The sequence below is a fragment of the Xyrauchen texanus genome, chromosome 19 (assembly GCF_025860055.1).
Source record: "Xyrauchen texanus isolate HMW12.3.18 chromosome 19, RBS_HiC_50CHRs, whole genome shotgun sequence".
Lineage (NCBI taxonomy): Eukaryota > Metazoa > Chordata > Actinopteri > Cypriniformes > Catostomidae > Xyrauchen > Xyrauchen texanus.
The window spans coordinates 27,668,145-27,690,938 of record NC_068294.1 but is presented as its reverse complement, the minus strand read 5'-3'; the positions used below and the strand labels follow the sequence as shown (position 1 = coordinate 27,690,938).

General features: G+C 38.3%; 1 protein-coding gene across 3 annotated transcripts in view; it reads right to left on the bottom strand.

Moving 5' to 3' along the window:
• The window catches only part of LOC127659658 (fibroblast growth factor 13), a 239,917-nt gene that overhangs the window by 101,632 nt on the left and 115,491 nt on the right, over positions 1-22,794 (bottom strand). For 2 of the 3 annotated variants that reach the window (XM_052149577.1, XM_052149578.1), the window contains exon 3: positions 17,405-17,572. The exons of the other annotated variant lie outside the window; for it this stretch is intronic. In XM_052149577.1, coding sequence (XP_052005537.1) covers positions 17,405-17,572 — 168 coding nt within the window. The remainder of the gene's footprint in view (positions 1-17,404; positions 17,573-22,794) is intronic. 3 annotated transcript variants of the gene reach the window in all.

Here is a 22,794-nt window from a genome sequence, read left to right as displayed (position 1 = left end):
AAGCAGGCCATAAGCTGGAAATCGAGAGAGTTCACAGGGTTCCGACTCAGTAATCCACTGAGGGAGACAGGCCCCCGATCAATTCTGGCCACATTTCTGAGATCATCCGATAAAGATCTTGTGTTACGTGAGGCGAGGAGTAAAGGAAGGCTTTCTTGGACCACAGCATTTTCTTGTTCCCAGACTTTGTGAACTCGACAAGAGAGAAACGTGATTGATTCAAGGAATGCAAGAAACTTTTTCATCAATGGAAGGTTGCTTTTGCACTGATATTCCCAGCCACATTGAGAATAGGTGCTAAGGATGGACGTAAAACATTCACATGCCCACAGCAAGCGATGTCCTTCATTTTTTCAGCTTAGGAACATTGCCAAACTGAAATCGGACCTAACTTTTAAGGATCTTGAAAAGGCTATTCATGATTTTGTGTCCTCGCGATTGGATTATTGTAATGCACTGTTTCTGGGGGTCTGTCAGTTCTCCTTGTCATGACTGCAGTTGGTACAAAATGCTGCAGCAAGGCTGCTAACTAATACCAGAAAGACAGATCATATTACTTCGAAATTAGCCTCTCTTCACTGGCTGCCCATTAAACAGAGAGTAGAATTTAAGGTTATGATGTATGTGTTTAAAGCATTACATGGTATGACCCCAGATTATCTATCGGAAATGATTAACACTTACTCTTCCATGAGACCTCTTAGATCTAATAAGCAATTGATGCTTAATATTCCACGTACACATTTTAAGGGTAAGAGAGATCGTTCATTTGCTGCAGCAGCACCGAGATTGTGGAATGCTCTGCCACTGCCAGTTAGATCATCGGACACAATAGGATTATTTAATACACATTTGAATACATATTTATGTTCTGTGCCATTGGAGAGTTGATAGAATATTATTAGCTAGACAACAGAGTATGGCCTTTTCTATGTGTATGGTGTGAATTGATTGCACCGTGTAACAAACGTTTTTTTGGTTCCTGGTAAGTAGTAAGTGTTATTTCCTAATTGCTTATGTCTCAAAAGTATAGAAAATTGCTATTATTCCCTGCAAACATTGCTTTTGTGACCAGCACAGAGATATTTTGAAATGTAACTATTTTCCAGAACATTCAAGATAGATTCTGTGCTGAGTAAACTTGGAGTAAATTCTAGAACATTCTAGAAATTTCCAGTAATATAAATAGTAGTATAAATACAGGGGCCTTAAGCCCACCAGTTCAGTTTAGTTCAAGCTGCCTAAGTGGATAAATATCTGAGCGAGAAAATGCGAATCTCTTACACATTAGTCATGGGTGAAATAAATGTATTTTTATAGGATGGTACAGAGGGGAAAAGAAAGCCATGAAGTTCGCTATCCCAAGAATTTTGTGGGAATCCACTGACCACTCAAGCAACAGCTACTTCTGTATGGTGGACCCTTCAAACGTCGGACTGGCAAAAATGCACCTGCTATCACGTATCCGGACCTTCCTTCATACATCGCCCCGGTGACATGCTGCCATGAGCTCCCCGTACCCACTCCTATGGAGAGAGAGCAGCCATCTTTAGAAGAGAGCAACAAGTCAGAGAGCAAAGAAGACATTGTAGATCCAGATGACAATTTCAAAGGTGGAGCTGAGGAGAGAAACCCATACTAACCCAACCAAAAAGACCTCAACGACTTGAATAGAGATCTTGGTCTCACCAAGTCCAATGCCGAGCTTTTGACATCTAGGCTCAAGCAGTGGAACTTGTTGGATGAAAGTGTGCAAGTCGCAGATCAGAGAAAGCATCTCCAACCTTTTTCCAGATTCTTCACCCGTCAAGAAGGGGTCTGCTTCTGCCATAATGTGACCCAAACTGTTCGAGGCAATCGGAATCGCCTGTAACCAGAATGAGTGGTGCCTCTTCACTGACAGCTCATCCAGGAGCCTCAAAGCCATGCTGCTCCATAATGGTAACAAGTACCCATCTCTTCCCCTGGCTCACTCGGTGCACCTCAAAGAGTATTACAGCAGCATCAAGACCTTACTGAACGCCTTGAAGTATGACGAGTACATTTGGGGTCTGATTCATAAAGTGATTTACAGTATAATCGTAAATCTCGAAAAACAACTCACTTCTAAATCATTTGTAGTCATATGTGTATTACTTTAGTATAAATAAATGTTCATTTGGATTCATATGTTGTTTTTTTCTGACTTCATGTGAATCAAAAAAGACACAAATTTGCTTGTTTTCTCATTGGAAATAGGTACATTTCAAAATATCACTGTCCTGGTTACAAAAGCTACATTTGTGGGGAATAATAGCCATTATATACTTTTGAGGCATAAGCAATTAGGAAATAACACTTACTACCCAGGAATAAAAATTGTGTTACACAGTGTTGTTTGTTGTACTGTGTTTTATTATGTGTTTATTGATGCATTGTTTTTTGTATGTATGATTACGTTTTTAACTGTAGAGCACTTTGGTATGACTTTGTAGTCTTTAAAGTGCTTTATAAATAAAATGTTATTGTATTGAATTGTATAAAGTCAATGGAGTGAGTGGGTTGTGTTGTGGTTCTCACGCTGAGGCCGGGTGGACCGACTCACTGAACATTCGCTGGACTGTTTGAACATTTTGCGTGGTCTTTTTGGGCTGGTTCCGCCTAGTGGCTGGAGTTTATTTTGAAGAATGATACACCTTTTGGACAGTTTTATGGATGGCTAGAGTTTGTTTTATATTTTTTTATCGTAAGAGCAGTGGAGTCATTACACTGATAAGTAAACATCTACAATTCAAATGTCTCAAACAGAGTATAGATAAATTAGGAAGAGTTATTATTGTTTTAGTTGAAACAAAAGTCTTATTATGTGAATATTTATGCACCTAACGATGATCAAATCTTTTTTTATAGATCTTCAAGGGATGCTGCAAGCTGCTGGCACCCCTCATGATATAATATTGGGAGGAGATTTTAATATTTTGATTGACTCAGTCCTTGTTCATAGTGAAGCAAAAGTGTGCAAGCCCCGTAGAGCATCAGTGACACTTCACAGGATGTGTAAAAATCTTGGTCTTACAGATATTTGGAGACTTTTGAATCCATCTGGTAGGGACTATAATTGTTTTTTTTTTTTCAGTCCATAAGATTTACTCTAGAATAGATTTTTTTATATAAAAGTCCCTCATTTGATCTGTTGTTGATTGCTCAACTGGAAAAATGTATGTCTCAGATCATGCCCTGGTGTGTTTAGAGGTGTTGCCACATACAGAGAAAAATAAATCATATAGTTGGCACTTCAATGTATCCCTTTTGCAAAATCCTGAATTCCAACAAATGCTAAAGGCTGAAATCAATGTCTATATGGAGACCGACTGGTCCTTAGTATCCTCTCTGGGAGGCACTTAAGGCAATTCTTAGGGGCCAGATTATAGAGTATGCTTCATCACAAGAATCCTGATGGCATCAGAGAATTTACCGGATTGAAATACAGATATAATACTATTTTGTCGCGGAAGGTGGAGTTTTAGCTATTCAGAGTAAGAGAGTCATACTTAGAGTCAGTGTACAAAGCAGGGAAGCTTTTAGCTAGATATATAAAACACAGTGGGTCTTTTTCTACCATTCCCTCTGTGAAATCTGCTGGTGGTAAGATATTTACCACAGCCATTGATATTAATAATGCTTTTACATAATTCTATCTTGATCTGTATAGTTCCATGTATTCGTCTACTGATGAAGATATCAGAAACTTTGTGGAACCATTAGAACTTCATAAACTGACGACTGAGCAAAACAATTTTCTTGATTCTGAGATAACACTGGAGGAGCGATGTAATTAAGGCCTTCCCTACAGGCAAGTCTCCGGGGCCAGATGGCTTTGTCACTGATTTTTTTAGATCTTTAGAAGTTTAAATGGAATCATTAAAGAATGGAAAGATTCCGCCAACCATGACACAAAATCGGATCAGTCTGATTCTTAAAAAGGACAAAGATCCAAATTAGTGTAAGAGTTACCATCCAATTTCCCTGATCCAGCTAGATGTTAAAATATTGTCAAAAATTTTGGCTAACCATTTAATTAAAGTTATGACATGTCTTATAAATATAGATCAGGTGGGGTTTATCAGGCCCGTAACTCATCTGATAACATTAGGCATTTCATCAATATCATGTGGTCAGTGGCGAATGATCAGACTCCAGTCACTGCCATCACACTTGTCGCAGAAAAGGCATTTGATATGGTAGAATGTTATTATCTTTTTAAGGTTTTGGAAATATACAGGTTCGGGAATACATTTATTGGATGAATTAAGATTCACCCAGTAGTAGTGGTACAGACAAATAGATTAATTAGATGCAAAAAGATGCCTTGCCTCCATAGAATTATGAATGCCTTTTCAAAATTCTCAGGATACATAGCCATCTGTTCTAAATCCAAAGCTTTGGCTCTGACAGTGTACTGCCCAGTAACAGCTTTTCAGTCAGATGCCTTCCAGTGGCCCAAACAGGGCTTTAAGTATTTAGGCATTTTATTCACAACAAATCTGTGTGATTGAGTTCATTTTATCGCATAGAAGGCTAGGCAACCGGGAGTTGTTTGAAAACAATTTGGGCAGTTACTTGGTATTTTTGGAGGGCTCTCGGGGAGGAGCTGTGGAGAAGGACTTTTTATTAAAAGTGTACTTATAAATGATTTATAAACAATAAGCAATTAATGAACATTGATTCCACAGGTTGGTTGTTAAGACACTAACAGCTTACAGACGGTAAGCAATTAAGGTCACAGTTATACAAATTTTGAACACTAAAGAGACCTTTCTACTGACTCTGAAAAACACCAAAAGAATTATGACCAGAGTGCCTGCACATCTGCGTGAACGTGCCTTAGGACTTCAGATGTGGCCAGGTCAATAAATTGTTCGTACTGTGGGACGCCTAAGACAGCACTACAGGGGAACAGGAAGGACAGTTGATCATCCTCGAAGTGGCAGAACACGTGTAACAACACCTGCAAAGTATCGTTACCTCCTAATATCACACCTGTGGGACAGGTACAGGTAACAACAACTGCCTGAGTTTGGACACAGTTTTTCTTGGTTGTGGGCAGATAGGATGTACCAAGCTTCTTGGAGAACTCACCACAGTTCTTCTATCTATTTAGGCGTCTCTTTATGTAATCCCAGACTGACTCAATGTTCAGTGGGGGGCTCTGTGGGGGCAATGCCTTCTCTTGCAGAATGCCCTGTTCTTCTATTCTAATCTATTTGCAAAGGTAATGTTTGGGAGTCTAAATGGGTCCTGATGCTGCGATACCGCCTGCCAGATGGTAGCACTGAGAGCAGCCCATGGCTCGAGTGCCTGGAGTCTCTGATGATCCTCTGAGCTTTTTTCACACACCGCCTGGTATAGATGTCCTAGAGGGAGGGAAGCTCACCTCCGATGATGTGTCTGGAAGTTCGTACCACCCTTTGCAGGGCTTTGCGGTTGTGGGCGGTGCTATTGCCGTACCAAGCGGTGATGCAGCCAGTCAGGATGCTCTCTACAGTGCTGGGGTAGAACCGTGTGAGGAAGTGGTGGTTCATTCATGCCCAAGAGGGTTAAAGCAGTGCACACAAAATATTGACACTTTGGGCCCAATTTGGACATTTTCACTTAGGGGTGTACTCACTTTTGTTGCCAGCGGTTTAGACATTAATGGCTGTGTGTTGAGTTATTTTTAGGGGACAGCAAATTGACACTGTTATACAAGCTGTACACTCACTACTTTACATTGTAGCAAAGTGTAATTTCTTCAGTGTTGTCACATGAAAAGATATATCAAATATTTACAAACATATGAGGGGTGTACTCACTTTTGTGAGATACTGTGTATATATACACTCACCTAAAGGATTATTAGGAACACCTGTTCAATTTCTCATTAATGCAATTATCTAATCAACCAATCACATGGCAGTTGCTTCAATGCATTTAGGGGTGTGGTCCTGGTCAAGACAATCTCCTAAACTCCAAACTGAATGTCAGAATGGGAAAGAAAGGTGATTTAAGCAATTTTGAGCATGGCATGGTTGTTGGTGCCAGACGGGCCGGTCTGAGTATTTCACAATCTGCTCAGTTACTGGGATTTGCATGCACAACCATTTCTAGGGTTTACAAAGAATGGTGTGAAAAGGGAAAACATCCAGTATGCGGCAGTCCTGTGGGCGAAAATGCCTTGTTGATGCTAGAGGACAGAGGAGAATGTGACTGATTCAAGCTGATAGAAGAGCAACTTTGCCTGAAATAACCACTCGTTACAACCGAGGTATGCAGCAAAGCATTTGTGAAGCCACAATACGCACAACCTTGAGGCGGATGGGCTACAACAGCAGAAGACCCCACCGGGTACCACTCATCTCCACTACAAATAGGAAAAAGAGGCTACAATTTGCAAGAGCTCACCAAAATTGGACAGTTGAAGACTGGAAAAATGTTGCCTGGTTTGATGAGTCTCGATTTCTGTTGAGACATTCAGATGGTAGAGTCAGAATTTGGCGTAAACAGAATGAGAACATGGATCAATCATGCCTTGTTATCACTGTGCAGGCTGCTGGTGGTGGTGTAATGGTGTGGGGGATGTTTTCTTGGCACACTTTAGGCCCCTTAGTGCCAATTGGGCATCGTTTAAATGCCACGGCCTACCTGAGCATTGTTTCTGACCATGTCCATCCCTTTATGGCCACCATGTACCCATCCTCTGATGGCTACTTCCAGCAGGATAATGCACCATGTCACAAAGCTCGAATCATTTCAAATTGGTTTCTTGAACAAGACAATGAGTTCACTGTACTAAAATGGCCCCCACAGTCACCAGATCTCAACCCAATAGAGCATCGGGAACGGGAGCTTCATGCCCTGGATGTGCATCCCACAAATCTCCATCAACTGCAAGATGCTATCCTATCAATATGGGCCAACATTTCTAAAGAATGCTTTCAGCACCTTGTTGAATCAATGCCTCGTAGAATTAAGGCAGTTCTGAAGGCGAAAGGGGGTCAAACACAGTATTAGTATGGTGTTCCTAATAATCATTTAGGTGAGTGTGTATATATATATATATATATATATATATATATATATATATATATATACACACACATGTATATGTGTGTGTGTGTGTGTGTGTGTTTATTTATTTTGTAATTGTATTTATTTTCTTTTTAATTTATCTGCATGTGTACTCAGGCTTGGCCACAGGGATGTTTGTTGGGGGTTGGGGATTGGGAGGGGGATAAAGGTTGATTCTGTAGTACATGAATATTTTGTTGTGTTATGTGTCATTCTGAATGAGCAACTAATAAAAATGTTAATCTGGAAAAAAAAAAAAAAACTGAAATATACTGCAAAAAATTATTTTCTAGACAAGTCTTTTTTTCTTGTTTTCCTGTCAAATTATCTAAACTTTCTTAAAAGATGATTTATTTACTTGTCAAGAAAAATGGGATAATATATTAAGTCTTGTTTTAAGATAAATCTGACAACATTTTGTGAACTTTAGACTCAAAACAAGATAAGATAAGGGGTAAGCAAAATAAACTTGTTTTCTCTTTAAATTAAGTTTATTTTGCTTACCCCATTGGCAGATTTTTTTTTCTTGTTTTGAGGCTCAAGTTCACTAAATTTAGTCAGATTTATCTTAAAACAAGACTTAATATCTTATCCCATTTTTCTTGACAAGTAAATAAAATAAAGTTTAGATAATTTGACAGGAAAACAAGACAAAAAAATTATTTTTTTGCAGTGTATAACTTTGACATAAGTTTTCAGACTCTTAACTTAGTATTTATTTGAAGCACCTTTCAGGTCTCTCCAGAGATGTTCAATTGAGTTTTAAGATGTTCAAATCTGGGATCAGACTGGGCCACTAAAGGAAATTCACAGAGTTGTCCATAAGCCACTCTTGAGTTGTCTTGGCTGTGTGCTTAGGGTAATTGTCCTGTTGGAAAGTTAACCTTCTGCCCAGTTTGAGGTCCTGAGTGCTCTGGACCAGGTTTTCATTAAGGATATGTCTTTCAGGGCTCCAGACTGTGACTACAATGATTGCTAATGTCAGGTTGTGTGCGTTTATATGCTGTTTTGTCAGATAACATCTTGTGAGTTATTGAATATATTTTTGGAAAGCGGACAACCAGTGTGTCTGGTGCCACTTTTCACCCATTCGGTTTCTGATGAGCTCGCTGCACCGCATGAAACAACAGACCCAGCACGGGGGAGTCATGAACACATGACTCTTTTGAACAGGATCCTTTCATGAATCATCCAAAAAATTCTCAGCAAATCAGCTGTCAGTGAGCTCACAAATGGCAGAACATACATTTCAAAATAAGAGTCCCATGTGTATTTCGGGCTTCTTTATAATTAAAAGTCCCACCACTTTTTTCTTCAGGTAATTATTGATTGGGAATGGAGTAGCACAATAAACTGCATCTGGGATTTAATTTAATTTGCATTCTTGTAGTCTCTGTGTCTGGGGCTATCCGGTAACAGTACAGAAAGAACAATTACAATTATATATATATATATATATATACACACACAGGACAATTGAGGGACTTGTACACTACTATTACTCAAGATGCAAACAATCACAAATGCTGAAGAAGGTCACACACTACTATATGCATATTATACTTTATGTAAATATCTGTAGTGTAGATTCTGAAAAGCAGTACTAAATAAAAAAATTATCTCTTATATTTGTATAAATTATGAAAGGGGTGTGAACATTATGGGACAAAATATAATGCAAACTTATCATCCCAACTATATATATACTGTTTATTAATAAACCTTCGATGAATGGGTTATCATTCTGCAGGCAGTACCTTTGACCTCATGGCTTGGTTTTTGCTCTGATAAGCATTTTCATCTGTGAGACCTTATATAGACAGGTGTGTGGTTTCCCAAATCATGTCCATTCAATTTAATTTGTCACAGGCGGACTCCAATCAAAGTGTAGAAACATCTCAAAGATGATCCAGAGAAATAAATATCAAGTGTCATAGCAAAAGGTCTGAATACATATGTCAATGTGATATTTCAGTTTTTTTCTTTTTAATACATTTGCAAAGTTATAAAAAAAAGGGATTTGTATTGTCATTATGGGGTATGGAGTGTTGATTGACGTGAAAAATGTGATTTAATTTCAAGCATTTATCATAAAATGCAACATAACAAAATGTGAAAATACTTTCTGAACACACTCTATATGCTAGAGCTTTCCCCTATAATAAATAGAAATTACACTCTAAAAACACTCTTTCACCTTCCATTGAAATAATGTGCACTGGAGAGGGTATATCTGTGCCTCCTTTCCTCTAGTGTGACATTCCCAATACTACACCTATCTGAATTCACATCCATTATCATAAACATGACTTATTCATGCTTTCATTATTCAAGCAACGATTTGCATAAATAGCTTAAGCCTGATCCTGTGAGTGTGATGCAACATATATAACAAACAAATAAAAAAAAAGCCATTGTTAGTCCAGCTACTAGTGTTAACAGTGTTGAGTCACATGGTTTGTGAGGAGCATCTGAAATGAGAGGTGGGGGTCAGCTGTAATGTAATTTCAGTGTTCATCAGTCCACTAATGCTGTTTATACAGGTGTGAGAGTGGGTGAATGTGCCAAGTGCTTTATTGATACACATGGCTTGTGAAATGAACAAGCAAGCCATAATTTAATATTCTGCCAAGTATAGACGTGGTCCTGATGTTTACCTTTTACAACAGCATTATGGTGATCTGTTTGCTGGGAATATGCTCAGTGATACAAAAGGTAACAAATCAACACCAAGTAGGAATTCTGGACTATTTACTGGTGAGTTATAGTCATATAGACGAAGACGTGCAATGGGGGCGAAAATGGCAATCTTTGGTAGGGCTGTTCAAAAAGTCCAACTTGTTCTCATTTATTGATAAAAAGAAACAGGCCTCAGGGATACATTCCATGAGAATGATAATGACAAACCGAGCAAAGGAATGCAAGATAAGCGTGAGAACAGATAGAAATCAGCCAGATATTGAGGGATGGGATGAATTTGGAGATGTTAAGAGAGAGAAAGAGAGATGAAGGATGTTGAGGGCAAGTAGCGTAACAGAACAGGATAAAGAAGAGAAGATGTGAGGACAGCGAGAGAGGGGAGAGATTGTGGGTCCAAGGAGCCTGATGCTGATGGACTTGCGGAGGTATACAGGGATTTGGATTATAGACTCCACTGCTGACCTGAGCCTCTATTGTGTGTGTGTGTGTGTGTGTGTGTGTGTGTGTGTGTGTGTGTGTGTGTGTATGTGTCCTGATTATAATCAGGCAGAGTGGTTTCAGGAATCAGCAAACAGATTTTTTGCTTGCGGAAACACCACCTACAGCTGTTGCTCCCTATATCACAGAAACATGTTCAGTCTCATTGCGTCTCTGTAATAAACAACTGTTTATTAACAACAGCTCAGCCCAGCACATAGGTCTGCTAGACTGTGGTTCAGATGCCCATCCCAAAAATGATGTCATAATTTACTTGCCGTTGTGTTGTTTTAAACCCAAATGATTTTATTTTATTTTTTAAAAAGGACAATAAATGTAGTCCATATGACTCATGTGCTATATTCCAAGTCTTCTGAAGCCATACGATAGGCTTTTTGTTAGGAACAGACAGCTGTTCACTGAAAATCATTCCCTCAGCTGCAGCTGTCAAATCTCACTTATGATCGGATGCATTTAAAAATTATGCATGAATACATGTAATGTCAGGTTTGACGTCAATTATGTCAAACACCTGTCGTTCTTGTTCAAAGTTTGAATATGCAAAAGCATGAATGAGATTTGATCAATGTCAGAGGATAATGAATTACATTTCAGTTTGTTCCTGACAAAAATCTACTGTATCGTATTGCTTCAGAAGTCAAATTGACTTTTGGTTGTTATGGTGCATTTGTCATTTTTGAAGCTTGACAGTGTCAATCCACATTTAAGTTCACTGCATGACAATTCTTCCACATGTCTTTTTGATGGTCTACAGAGACATTCATATAGGTTTAAAACAACATGAAGATGAGTACAGAATTTTAATAATTGGGTGAACTAATGCTTTAACCCTTGATGGCACAGTTATGAACACGTTTCAAAAGAAACTCATCACGTCCAAGCAGAGCTTCAGTTAGACTAAATAATATATCTGTAATATTCTAGTCTCTCTCCTTATCAGCCATTCCCTCCTTCTCTCTTTTCATACAGTAATTGTCCTGTTGTTTGCAACTTGATCCAGACTGATGAAATTTACACTCAATGTTCAGCACAAACACTGTGAGAAAATGGACATGGAAGCTTTTCGTTTGCCTGACTTACTCTCCTTCCTCACAGACTCTCTACAACTCTAAACCGCACTGAAATGCGCTAGTAATGACCGTAAATATAAATCATTATTGAATAATTGATTAGGCACACGTTTGTCAGCAGCAATATCATTGTATCTTTGACAACTATATTATCAATTAATCTAGAGCTGCATTCCAGTGATTTGTGAACAATTAATGTGTCATCATGCGTTATTCTGCATGAATGTGTTTGAGTTGTTTAAATATTAATTTAGGATTGAGGTGACTGCTGATGGCTTACCCAGTGATCTGACAGTCTGAGAAGAAAAATACTTTTACAATCACATTTACAATACTTTTAGAGAAGCTTAGCACTCTGCAGGATTCTAAAATACCTGCCCAACCAACGTAAAGACAATACAGTATCCAGTAACATGCAGCACCCCATAACAATCCAGCAATTTTGCCATCTTTGCACATGACCATTAGCAGACATCAGCAATATCATGTATCTTTAAACACCTAAGGATGGAAGAGATGTGGAAAGAAAGAAAAAGAGATAGAGGGTTCTAGCCTTTTTGAGAGCAAGGAGAAAGAAGTATTCTCTAGTAGGGCAGAACCATTTGGACAAAAAGTCTAATTGTGATTATTTTGAAAAATATTGCAATTGAGATCTGAACTGCGATATGATTAATATTAAAAAAAATAAAAAATTCTTCTTTTCACCAATAAATTATAATGGGAAAACATGCTCTACTGACAATAGAAAAAAATAATAACAATGATAATTTTTGTATATATTTTTATTTGTAAAAATATTTTTTAAGATTTTATTTTGGCAGAACCACTCAAGCAGGGGTGTAAAGTAATGAATTAAAAATACTCACGTTACTGTAATTAAGTAGTTTTTCCCAAAAATTGTACCTTAAGCAGTTTTAAAATTTTCCCACCGCCTGTGTTCACTACTTCTCTGTCCTGATTTTTCTTTTATCTATCAACATGATTGACTAGGTAGAGTCTCTTGACCCGTCAAATCAAATCACACGAAAAAACTTGAACGGAAGCTGTAGATCTGGCGCCAACTGTTATGGATGCGGAGGATGCCTTAAGCACATTTCAACACCTGAATATCACAGCCACACCTGAAAGGGCTTTTCACAGTGAAATAGGCCAATTGCTTGACTGTGTCATGTGAGTTTAACTTGCTTAAGCCAGATATCAGCATTAATCCTGCCTCTAATTTTAAAAAACACATCGAGGTACACTTCATATTTATGATTACTGGATTCTGCGTGTCTATAATGTAGCCTGTAAATTAGCTTTCTATCACTGAGATTATTGGGTTGATGTGAGAGATTAAGACAATGTTATCAATAGGGCTGGGCAATAAAACAATATTTATGTTTATCTGAAAAAAAAAAAGATATCGATGACAAACTTTTGAGTAATTTTCTATACTTAGCCTATATTCTACATTTAGAACAGGGGTGTTCATTACATTGATCACTATAGCATGACAACCACTGGTTGGTTGATCTAGACAAAATATAAAAGATTGACTTTTTATTTCCTGACGTCTGTAGCTGTGTGCTGTTTGATTGACAGGCGGCTAATGTTTGTGCACTAATGCGGGTATGCCTAAATGGTCAAATACAATTTATAATTCCGCCAATGCCTGTATTGGAGAGGAATGAATGTAAACACAGTCAGTTTGGTCTAAAGTGAATGTAAACAGTGGGATAAAAAGTGTATTTGTATCAAAATGTCAGGCTTGAAGTGTACATGTAATCTAATTGAGCACTGTCTAGTAGGCCATGTCATATAAAGGCTTTTAATCATATAACAATAACAATGAAACAAGAAAACCACTCACTACTTTTGGCTGAATAACTTGAGTAGCTTTAAAAGTAAAATTGTAATAGAATAAAACTGACATTTTTAATAATATTATTTTTAATAATATTGTTAGTTTATTTAATAAGTGTGTTAATTTGCATAATAAATTACCAGGAAAGTAGAGATGATAAAATAATTTAGATTTATGCTTAGCCTTTATCATGTTTTTTCTAATGCCTGATAGAAAAGTGTCAATCTTTGTAGAGCAATGTTCTACAGAACATCCCACCAGTCACAAACTTCAGAAAATTGTGCATCATGCATTAGAATGAGAACACAACTATTGATGGGCTTAAAAGTTACAAGAACAAAATAATTGTGGAACATTGCATATCAAAAGGAGGACAATGAGGCCCCCCATGTGCTACATAAAAAAATAGTTCACTCAAAAATGAAAATTCTCTCATCATTTACTCAACCTCATGCCATCCCAGATGTGTATGACTCTCTTTCTTCAGAACACAAATTAAGATTTTTAGAAGAATATTTTAGCTCAAGAGGGGCCTTACAATAAAAGTGAATGGATGCCCACATTTTGATGATCCAGAAAACACATAAAGGGCTAGGGATGCACCGAAATTTCGGCCGGCGAAACTTTTCGGCCGAAAATGGCACTTTCGGTTTTCGGCCGAAAGAGAAAAAAGGCCGAAAATATGAGCCGAAAATATATACCTCCTCGCCCCGCCCCTCAGTGCTCAGATTTCACCCTGGATCGATCTAGCCCTTATCACGGCGCTACCAAACGAAGGCCGATCATGTCAGCGGCGTGGAAATTCTTCAAAGTTTCTGATAAGGACATCACATTTGCGATCTGCAGTGTTTGTTCAGCAGAACTTTCAAGATATATATACAGAGTACAGCAAGAGATTCTACAGGAAATTTTTTTGGATTGCGCACAGGTATTTATCTGCCAAAGCACCAGCAGAGAGTGAGAGTTCAGTGCAGCATCTCATGTTCTTGATGAGCTTTCTGACAGGAGAGACTGTCAGAAAGTTTAGCAACATTTGTTCTTGAAGAGAAACCTGTCACTTGTACTTAAATAGAAAGCGGTCCAATGTGATGTGTATAGCCATTACAATACACTTGTTCTTCACTTGAGGATACATCTGTCATTTACAGTTGAGGTTGGATTTAGTTCAATTACTGCTGTTTTGCACAATCATTTTCACTTAAAGTGTACATACGTTTACATAAACAGAATAGAGCACTGATCTATATATATTATTAAATATTATAGTTATATATAGATCAGTGGAATAGAGGCCCTCTGCCATTCTGTGTTCTGCCTTTTTGTTTTAATTAAAATTACAGTTGCATATTTAAACTTTTTGAAAGATGCTAGCTAAGTTCATTACTTGACTGTTGTTTTGCATATAATAGTTTTCTAAAACTTTACATTATTTGGATAATTGTTAATAAAATCTGTAAAATTAGATTTTTACAGAACTGAATGAAGAATAATATTTAATAATGTTTTAATATATATTTTTTCCAATATTGGTGTGTTACTTTCAATAAAAGTGTGATTTATTTTATTGGTTTGTAGTTTTTCAATTCAGATTCATTAAATTCATGAAATTGATGAAAAAGTATAATGTTAATACAATTATACACAAAATGTTTTTTTTTCTTTTTCTTAAATAGGTTAAAAAATTTTTAATAAATAAATAAATTTCGGTTTCGGTTTTCGGCCAAGTGCATCCTGGATTTTCGGTTTCGGTTTCGGCCCAGAATTTTAATTTCGGTGCATCCCTAATAAAGGCAGGACAAAAGTAATCCATATGACTCCAGTGGTTAAATCCATGACTTCAGAAGTGATATTATAGGTGTGGGTGAGAAAAAGATCAATATTTCAGTCAATTTCTGCTACAAATTCTTGATTTGTTTCTCACCCAACCTATCATATCTTCTGAAGACATAGATTTAACCACTGGAGTCACATGGATTAGGCTACTTTTATGCTGACTTTTGGAACATTTTGGCACCTATTCACTTGCATTGTATGGATCAAAAGAGATAATCTTCTAAAAATCTTAATTTGTGTTCTGCTGAAGAAAGTCATACACATCTGGGATGGCATAAGGGTGACTAAATAATGACAGAATTTTAATTTTTGTATGAATTATTCCTTTAAAGCCCAATGTGGCCCCTGTACCAAACAACTGCTCTACCGCTTCTATTGTGTGGGACATGACACGCCAAGTGACCCTGCTTTTTTTTGTTTGCATTCCTTGCATAGTTCTGAACACGTTTTATGCTCAACAATAAATCTCTCAGTCGGCATTAAGGGAAATTTAGACCCTACACATACACTGATTTTAATATAATTTTTTCTTACATTATGATATTGAAAATAACTTTTTCATCTTTTAATTTCTTTAATCATGTCGCCCTATCTATTTATTTTTTAAATCAGATTCATGTAGTGCTTACAATATCATAGATAAGTGATGTATTTTAAAAGTTGTCAATCACAAACACCTATAAAATATTTTTTTTAAATATTATTCTTTCTGGAAAACAAAAGGGAATGTAAATTACGGTATGTGTGCAACATTAAAAAAACATTTATATTATTTTTATTATAAAAGGGCATAGCTTTCGAAACTCAGTACTCAATAATCACTACTCATGTGTACTTTTAAATGAGTTACTATTTTACTCGTGCTTGAGTCGTTTTTAGGACCGGTACTTTTACTCTACTCAAACTACATCTTTTAGGATTTAACAGTACTTTTACTTGAGTATTATTTTTCAGTACTTTTTCCACCCCTGCACTCAAGGAAGACATATCTGTTTGCTTTTTAATGCAAAGAAATGCTTCTTCCACTCTTCTGTCAAAAAACACCATTTGTTATGAGGTTACTTAAGATTTGGATAGTAAGTTTTAGGGGCCAATCATATTTGGAATTACACAAAAGTGCAGTTAGCACTGTAAAAATAAATGCTAGAGCACTGTAAATAAAACACTCTAAGATCATTAGCTTCATGCATGCTTTGAGGATGTGTAAATATGGTTCATAAAACAGAGCTGTGCACTTATAGTGAGCAGTGCATGCAGACCACGTTATATCATGAATTTCAATTTTATTTCGAGTAATTGTCCTAGTCTGTAGTCCAAAAGGAGGAGGACCTTATGGGGAGAGGGTGAAGTCTACAACTACATACATGACTAAAGATATGGTTTTGAATCATCATCTTAATCACACACTAACTTTTTATTGAAGGGTTATTGGTAAATTGCTGGTTAAATTACAAGACAGACATACTTATTGTGTAGATGTTGCTGATTTGCTACATTCACACAGCAGCAGAATACTGTTGTCAGTTCTGTTTAGAGTGTTCAATTGATCACACACAGTTCAGTTATAACTGTACGATCAGACAATTTTATCAGGTTATTTGCTGTCAAGGATTTGGGTGAAGGAGAATGATTATTTTATATTTTTAGTTGCATATCTAAGATTATGGCAGTGAGACCTACCCTCAATAGGATAGAATAAAAATGAAATCCTCAAAGATGGAAAACAAAGATTTTGTCAATTATTCACCCTCATGTTGTTCCAAACCTGTGTGTTTATACATGAGTTGACAGAGGCTTACCTGCCTAACATCTCCTTTTGTAATCTGCAGGAGAAAGAACTTCATAAAGGTGTGAAACAACATGAGGGTGTGTACATAATGACATATTTTTTGGCTAAACCACTTTAATCTGCTTCTGTCGGCCGTTGTACAAACAGGATCATTCGAGAGTCACAATCAATACTAAATATGGTTGTCAATCCGAAACAGTGTGCGAACTTAGCCATTGTGTAACGTCAGCTAGAATATGTGGTCATGCAGTTACATCATCAGTGCTCTGTGGTCCTGTGGCAATTATTGGTGAATACAGATCAAAAGGACCATGACCACAAGCCTGCTTTCAGTGCGCGCACACACACGCACACACACACACACACACACACACACACACAAACGCAGAGCAGAAGGAGAATGTGTCTTTGGGACATTCAATATCACAGGCTTCAAGCAGATTAGACACACACACACACACAAACAGAAAATATAGAAACAAAAACAAAACAAATCAAGATTTCAAATGAAACATAAATATATGGAAAATACAAAGAAGCATCAGTAAAGTAAAGAGAAACATGAACGTGTTGCACACAAACCTTCGGGATCTGAGTGCTCTTTGAGGATGGCTTGCTTCAGTGGGCAGCAGAAGATTTCATGACACTTAGCACGAAAGGGGGAGCCTTTACCCCTTATATCTGCAGAATGGATGGAATCCTGCCGCAACATAATGTACTCCTGGGTACCTGGGACAGCGTCATCCTGGACTGTGGTCAGGCCATAACAAAATGAACGAAGGGTTAGAAAGGGAGAGAGCGCAACAGATCTAATCAAACACAATGAGAGAAATATGCAAAGTAAAGAGACATTATAAGCAACAACAGTAACAAGGTTAGCAGAAAACGTCTAATAGATAGGTATTCAGAGGTAAGAAAGAGAAGGAGAGAGACAGAAGAGATATGGACAGCACACATCACAAATGGTTCAAACAATATGGCAGCAGTTAGTTAAGCACTGGGAACTGGGATAAGGTGGAAAAGTTAGAGCAGGTCTCTTTTGGCTCTTTGAAAAAATAAATTCAATATTTTAGAGGGTAATGACCAGGATCACGTGTGTGTGATTATGGACAAAGCTACCATGCAAACTTGCTGCAATGGATCAAGACACACAGTATCAAGAGATTATTGCTAACGTTTTTTCTTATTTCAGTATTGAGAAAGTCATTCTTGTCAATGCATGCGTCATCTTCCAGCACAGGCATCTTTTGCATCTCACATGCATAGAGAAAGCAGCTCAAACTGTATATTGGGCATCACTTGCGTGCAACATGCACATATAAACAGCTGCCATTGTTCCGTAACTGATCATCTAAGAATATAACTAAACTTCACTAAATTACGCATGATTAAACTATTTATATGATCTCTTTCTATGATTCCTGCCCTGTATTTACGATATATTTATTTTGTTGATGGCATACAGTGGTCCTCTGTGGACAGTAATCAAAGACTCTGTAAAATTTAATGGACTATGTCTGTTGTGAGCACAAATACTAAGGTGATCATGGCACATGTTCAGCCAATTTTGCTGTGCTAGACTGTTCTACAAACAAACAGAGCAATGTTCTGAAAGTGCCAAAGAGCCACAGCGATTACACTTTTGGGGGAAATCAACCTACGGATGGCTTACCAACACTTGTTTATCCACATTAATAGAGTTTTTATTGTTTTGTTTTTTCCTTTTTTTTTTACATGGAAAACAATTACTGTACACACTTCACCTAAGGGACGACTCCCTTATAATAAACAACGACTATTTCACTTTGACCTCTGAATCTCTCAGGGCCTAAGTGCAGGCTAATGCTCACTGTATTAGTTCAAGCACAAACTGTGAGAGGTTAAATGAGGGCTCAATTCCTGGACTACTTTTCCCTGAGATAAAATGTATTAATAAAGCTTTTGGCTTCTATTTTATAGCATCTCTTTTTTTCCATCGTCATGATTTGAGGCCAAACACTACTCCTGCCAAAGTATTTAACAGCTGTGGTATTAAAAATCTCTTCCTCTTCACTTGCCCGCTCGCTCGCTCTCTCTCGCTCGCTTTTCTTCTTTTGCTCTCCTTTCTCTCAGACATGTTATTAAAGACAAAATTACATGAATGGTGGTTAAGAAAAGACTTTTCATCTTCCCCTGATATGGTCTGAACTGGTAGGTTTAAAAGGCACATTCAGACACATTTTGGGACCAATTTGGTTCAGTATGAAGATCAGGTGCTTTGACAGCCACCTTCTATTTAAAGCCGTGGAATGTACTATACTGGAGGTTGAAATCTGACTCTTCTTCTGGGGAAGGAAATCGGCTATGTAGCCAACTCAAGAGAAAACACTACCGGTCAAAAGTTTTGAAACACTTGACTGAAATGTTTCTCATGATCTTATTAATCTTTTGATCTGAAGGCGTATGCTTAAATGTTTGAAATTTGTTTTGTAGACAAATTTAATCTTGCCACCTTTTTCATTAATTTCATTATAAAACAAAAATTTAAATTAAAAAAAAAAAAAAACGTTTTTGAAATTGATGACTTGGACCAAATAATAAAGAAAATAAGCCAATAAGTGCCTAACATAGATGGGAACTCCTTCAAAACTGTTTAAAAAGCATCCCAGGGTGATACCTAAAAAATATGGTTGAGGAAATATTAAGAGTACATGTCTGCAAATTCTAGGCAAAGGGTGACTACTTTGAAGATGCTAAAATATAACAGATTTTTGATTTATTTTGGATTTTGCACAACATCATTTTTTGTTCCATTTATGTTATTCCATAGTTTTGATGACTTTACTATTATTCTAAAATGTGAAAGAAAAAAAAAGTATAATAAAGAATGAGTGTTTCAAAACTTTTGACCGGTAGTGTATGTTGACTTTGAGATTGTAGACATGAGTTTACAAAATAGTTACCTATCCTCGTTATTCAGTATAGCATTACCTTTCAATTCACATTTTTATTGATTCATAAATATATAAAAAATAAAAAACACTACTGTGGAGCGGAGGGGGGCGGGCGGGCGGCACGCGAGGGATAAAGGCAGCCGGTGACGACAGTTATGGAGAGAGAGAGAATTACGGGCATGTCTGTCATGTGTGTTTGTTTGTGTGTTTTGGTTTAAGTTTTCATTAAATTATTATTTATATTGACAAGCCGGTTCTCGCCTCCTCCTTGCCCATCTTAACCCCCTTACATTGGTGCCGAAAACCCGGGAGGAAGGAGGGATGCCCGTCGCAGAGTCCTCAACACTGCCGTCCACCCGGGGAGCGCCGCTGCCATCTGCTGGGCGACGGAGTAGCCCGACCGCCCGGACGTGGGGAACGGCCGTCGTCCGCAGAGTGAGTGGGGACTGGATTCCCCGACCGCCTGGCGCGATGGAGCCGCTGCCAGGGGCGGAGGAGTGCCCTGTCGTCCCCCAGAAACGCGGAGGGGTTGAGGGAAGACCGCCGTTCGAGAAGGGAGGAGGGAAGTAACTCACCGATCGCCTGGAGTGGTAGGGCCGCTGCCAGGGGCGGAGGAATGTCCCCAAGTGCCTCCAGAAAAGCGTAGGGGAGTTCTGTCCACTGGGGGTCGGCGGTTTGACTCCGGTCCGCCCTGGGAGGAGCGGCTGTCGTCCACCGAAGAGTGTGGAGGAGTGCTCGAGGACCACGCGACGGCACATCAGAGAACTGGTGAGTGAGCTTCTCTCTCTCCTCTCTCTCTCTCTCTGTCACTCCGTGTTGGCCTTTTCCCTCACCTATTTAGTTGTTTTTTTGTTGTTGTTTTTCCCCTCCTGTCTCCTCCCAGGTCGGGGAAGGCGTTGATGACCTGACGGGGCGCAAAGCATGCCCCTCCCCAGGGAAAGAGGGGGGTGGCGGATGTATGTCTTGCCTGTGGCACCACGGAATGAGGTTACGCCGGGAGAAGTGTGGAGCAGAGGGGGGCCGGACCAGGCTAGAATGTCGAACGCAGTTCGAGAGAGATGTGTGTTTATGTTTGTGTGTTTTGGTTTAAGTTTTCATTAAATTGTTATTTATATTGACAAGCCGGTTCTCACCTCCTCCTTGCCCATCTTAAACCCCTTACAGCTACATATATACACTGAATCAACATTTAACCCCCCCTAATATCAGTCCCCAATCACCAAACCCACGCTAACCCCCCAAAAAAACCCCTGTGGTCACAAATAGACACACACACACACACACACACACACATAATAATATAATAATCATATATAATTAAAACAAAACATCTCTCTCCCCAGCCCCTCCACGAGAGTCCCCCAAAAACACAAAGTAATTACCCCACTTCCTGTCGAAGAAATTCTGAACTCCCAGCCTTGACATTCCTTCATAAGCAGCCACTCTCCCTATCTCCACACACCACTCTGGAAATAAGGGTGCCCTATCTGACATCCATCCCCTTAAAATAATTTGCCTGCACACCAGCATTATTAGTGTTTATCCCAAAAATGTATGACCACCCCATCACCCAAAATGCAAAGTCTGGGGCAGAATGAAATTCGAGAATTTTAAACCAAAATTCCTGAATCTTAACACACCCCTAAAAAGCATGGGTTGTGTTTCTGTCTTCTGACTGTCATCGCCAGCATGTGGGTGTATCTTTAAGGCCAAGCCTATACAATCTTAAGGGGGTCCAATAGAATCTATGTAAAATCTTAAATTGCATAAGGTGCACCCTTGCATCTCTAGATGTAGACTTGACATTTTTTAGAATCATACCCCACACTCCCTCCTCCAATATCAAGTTTAAATCTTTCTCCCATAAGAGAAGTTGAAGCTCCATCCCCCAGACTCTGAATTACCAGAGAGTAATACACTGATGCCTTATGACCTTTTCCAAAGGCCGTAATCTGCTGTAAATACATATGCAACTCAGATCTGGGAATCCCAAAATATTGACCCAAATTTTCAAAAGATCTCAGCACTCCACTTTAATGTAGGTCACCGAGTGTATTAACCCCCTCCCAATCCACTCTGATCAGTAGAAAGGAGACTTATTAATACATCATTTAAGGTTCTGCAATATGCTTGAGGCAACATTTAAATAAATGTTCAAATTAAACACTCTGGACACTTTTGTCCATACCGAGTGCAAATGAGAGATAACAGGGTGTAATTTAACTTTTCCGACTAGTTTGATAGGCTTTTCAATGGCAAAATAGGAGCAAGAACTTCTTTTCAAGGGCAGTGTTCAAATGTTTGAACCAAATGTCTGAGACTGAATGCCTAGACCACCTTTTCAATCGGTCTATGTAACTTATTAAAATGTAATCTAGGATGTTTACCATTCCTAATGAAGAACTTCGCTATGCTATAAATTGCTTGAAGTAAGAGAGGGTGATATCTACAGGGGGAGACTGTAACAGGTAGTTAGATTTTGGAATACAATTCATTTTAATAACATTAACCTTCCCAATCATAGATAAATGTAATAAAGCTCACCTACCCACATCGCTCAAAAACCTTTTTATTAAGGGGTCAAAATTAACTAACTAAATCAGACAAATTTGCTGGGAATAAAATGGCCAAATACTTAATGCCCTGTTTGAGCCACTGGAAGGCGCCAGCTGGAAAGCCGTTACTGGGCAGTATGCTGTCACAGCCAAAGCTTCGGATATAGACCAACCGACTCTGTATCCCGAGAATTTAGAAAAGGAATTAACAATTCTGTGGAGGCAAAGCATAGATCTAGTAGGGTCAGAGACAAATAATAAACTATCTGCATAAAGCAAAAGCTTATGCGCCACACCTCCCGCCACAACTCCTGGAAAATTGCTTATTGCGGCTGCTAATGATTCTAGGGCAAGACAGAACAATAATGGGGGAAAAGGGCAACCCTGCCAGGTGCCCCTATCCAGAGTAAAATAATCTGAAATTAATCCATTTTTTTGTACCGCTTCTACCGGGTGTCTATATAGTAACTTGATCCATCCAATA